This window comes from Bison bison, unplaced genomic scaffold (assembly GCF_000754665.1).
Source record: "Bison bison bison isolate TAMUID 2011002044 unplaced genomic scaffold, Bison_UMD1.0 scf7180017864295, whole genome shotgun sequence".
NCBI classification, from domain to species: domain Eukaryota; kingdom Metazoa; phylum Chordata; class Mammalia; order Artiodactyla; family Bovidae; genus Bison; species Bison bison.
The window spans coordinates 11,777,722-11,781,022 of record NW_011494867.1 but is presented as its reverse complement, the minus strand read 5'-3'; the positions used below and the strand labels follow the sequence as shown (position 1 = coordinate 11,781,022).

At 54.5% G+C, this 3,301-nt stretch overlaps 1 protein-coding gene across 1 annotated transcript in view; it reads right to left on the bottom strand.

The window, feature by feature from the left end:
* LOC104996591 (forkhead box protein C2-like) overlaps positions 1 to 1,098 on the bottom strand; it is a 13,563-nt gene extending 12,465 nt beyond the window's left edge. Inside the window, exon 1 of the mRNA XM_010850870.1 lies at positions 5 to 1,098. Within this exon, the coding sequence (XP_010849172.1) occupies positions 5 to 634 (630 nt within the window). The 5' untranslated portion in view covers positions 635 to 1,098. The remainder of the gene's footprint in view (positions 1 to 4) is intronic.
* Positions 1,099 to 3,301: the final 2,203 nt, after the last annotated feature.

Below are 3,301 nucleotides of genomic sequence, written 5' to 3'. Positions count from 1 at the left end.
CCACCTTCTTCTCGGCCTCCTTGGGGGTGTCCGCTAGAGGGGGACCGGCCGGAGCGCCCTTGGACGCCGCCGGGGGCGGCTCCTTGAGGTGGGCGCGCTCCTCCTTCTCCTTGGGCACGTCTTTCTTCTTGAAGCGCCGCCGGCGCCGCAGGAAGCTGCCGTTCTCGAACATGTTGTAGGAGTCCGGGTCCAGGGTCCAGTAGCTGCCCTTGCCAGGTTTCTTGTCGTCGCGGGGCACCTTGACGAAGCACTCGTTGAGCGAGAGGTTGTGGCGGATGCTGTTCTGCCAGCCCTGCTTGTTCTCCCGGTAGAAGGGGAAGCGGTCCATGATGAACTGGTAGATGCCGTTCAGGGTGATCTTCTTCTCCGGCGCGTTCTGGATGGCCATGGTGATGAGCGCGATGTACGAGTAGGGCGGTTTCACCAGGTCCTTGGGCGCCGCGGGCTGGTGGTGGTGATACGGCGCGTAGGAGCGGCCCATGCCCGCGCCGTACTGCTCCGGGTGGCCCGAGTAGACGCCCATGGGGCTGGTCATGCCTCCGTAGCTGCCCGCCGCGCGGTAGTAATTCTGCTCGCTCAAGTAGGGCACCACTCCCAGGGCGTTGGGGTCGGACACAGAGTAGCGCGCCTGCATGCTGCGTCCGAGACGGCTAGCCACCGCCTGCGCGCACGGACCGCGAGGAAGGCCCTACGAGAGCGAGCGCGAGCGAGAGAGGAAAGAAGGGAGCCGGTGGGGGGAGCCCCGGGCGCCTGGAAGCCTCAGGGGTGAGCTGGAGGAGGCGCCGGCGCGGGGCGCCCGCCTTCGGGTCGGGAAGGGGCGCTCGCTTTCAGCGGACCGGGCGGAGCAGCATCTTGGAAGGCGCGCCCCGGCGAACGCAGCGCCGGCGCCGGCTCACTCCTCGCTTGTTCCCGGGACTCGGCGGGCGGCCGGGGACCAAGCGGAGACGCCGCGCGCGCGGTGGACCAAGGCAGGCCGCTCGGTCCGCGTCAGCAAAGGAAGGCGGCTATCCAAGCCCCCCCCTCAGCAAATCGGCAGCCCTGAGGGTCGGCGAGCCGGGGTCCAGAGTGCTGCCCTGCCGAGCCCGGAAAAAGAGGCAAAGTCCCTTTTAGGGAATGGGAAAAGTTTCAAAAGTCTTCTTGGAGAAAGCGAGGTTTTACTTTCCCCCGGCCACGCCCCCTCCGGGAACTTTGGACCAATAAGACGGCCGCTGTGGGGACTTGGGACCAATCAGGACGATGAGCGCCGGAATCCGTCGGCTCTAAGACCCAGCCGCGCAGAACCAGACTTTCCTGCAGCCCAGTCTTAACTTGAAAAGATTTTTTTTTTCCTTAAAGAGTTATATCTTATTAAAATTTATTTTATTATAACATTTTGGTTAATGGGCCCACGTGCCCAGAGCAAAAAAAAAAAAATTGGTGCTCCTTTGCAGATAAAAGTGAGTTTGCGATATAAAATCGAATTGATTAATGTAGTCCAATATCTCCCCAAAGACCTTGTAAGTAGCAAAGAACCTGGGACTGTTTTTCTTATTAATGAGTGATGAGGCGAATAATTAGATTTCCTAATTGTGGGGGCCCAGGTGTAATGGATTCCAAGTAAATGTGTTGAATTGGAATGGAGAGGCCTCCTCTGGATGTGGTCATTATTTAAGCAAATAATTAATAATCAACGGGGAGTTTTCAGGTTCAGGGCCGTCAAGAATAACCTATAAATGTTTAAGAGGCGAATTATAGAAACCGAGTGCCCCTCACCCCTACCTGAGGAGGCAGGCCCAGGCGTCTATAGGGGATATAGGCAGATAAGCGAAGTGGGGAACGTAGCGATGCCTCCAGAATATAATCCTCTAAACTCGCCGTGGATTCGGTAAAGCATCCCCGACATCGGTTGCTGTGTTGTGGGGTTTGGGGAAGAGAGGGAAATAATTCTGCTCATCTCCCCCTCTGCCCTCCGGCGTAGACGCTCGTAGCCCACCAACCCCAGCCTCGCCGCGTCGCTCCCTTTTCCCAGAGATAAATTCCCTTTGACAGGCTGACTCCCGCGCTCCCCGAAGCCGGGAACAATGCACCAGCCACCCGGCCCTGCGGCAGAGCTGGGCTCCCCTGCCCGCGAGGAGAAACCCGAGCCGCAGTCGGTGGGGGCTTCGTCGGGGACGCGCGTCCGTGGCGCGGGCTCCCGACCGCGGCCCCGCCGGCAGAAACCCTCAGCCCCGCGCGCAGCCCCCGCCTCCCGCTCCTGGCGAAGCCCCCTCGGGAGTCTCCGAGTTGATTTTCTGTATGTTAGTCTTTTTTGTTTGGCTGCGGTTTGATAAGGTGATCTGGGCACCCCGGCTCCGTGCGAGGATGGGGCAAGCGACTGCAAATGGTTCAAGACACCTCGGGAGACGGTATTATTCTGGATACGAACCTAGAGCGACTCGGAGATCCTCGCCCTTCAGAGCTTTCTCCTTCTCTCGAGGAATCCCGGGAAGTTTGTTTATTTGTGCACTGAGTATTTATTTCTTCAGCACCTCGAATAATTAGGTCCCCTTTCGCTCGCTTCCCCGAAGGGCAGGACACTCTGTGACGGGCTAAACGCTGGTCAGAATTCTTCTGGAAGTTGTCTATCCGGTTGGGTAGTGGAAGAAGACTTCGGATAAAACTTTTGTATTTCAGGATTCCTTTTCCCCTCCTCACTGTCCCCATCAGTTGTTTATAAGATCCCCAAGAAAAGGGTTTTCGAGAATCTACCGTCAGCCTTAGCTTTTGGAGAGGTGAATAGAAGGCGCTGGGGACACTTCATTCATTTTCAAAAACGGAACAAAAGAAAAATACTTACGTTCGTTACCAATGAATGGTATTATGTCCTGATAAATTAAAAATCAAAGGAAAAGTATTTATTACAAAATAGATCCCTATTACCTAGAATATTCTGCTTCTGAAACATTCACTCCATTTTTTATGGGCACTCTGGGTTCTTTCTCAAATTTGATTTTTAGGGGGGCAACGAAGTAAAATGAGGCTGCCCACTCTTCCACTCACAGGTGAATGGTTTGAACTCCCACCTCTCCAGCTTCCACTACAACTTTATTATTTTTTCATACCTCTAGTATTTTCACATCCATTAAAAAAGAAAAAAAAAACAACCTTTAGCAAAAAGTGTCTTTCTCCTCGACTATGTGACAGGCAGCCCAAGTTCTCACAATTTTACTGGAAATGCAAACTATTGATCAGGAAACACCCCTCAGTCTGTCGACTTCCTGCAGGAATATTATTTACTCTGCTTTTTGAGGTGCGTTTAAAAAATTTTTTAAAGCCTTATCAC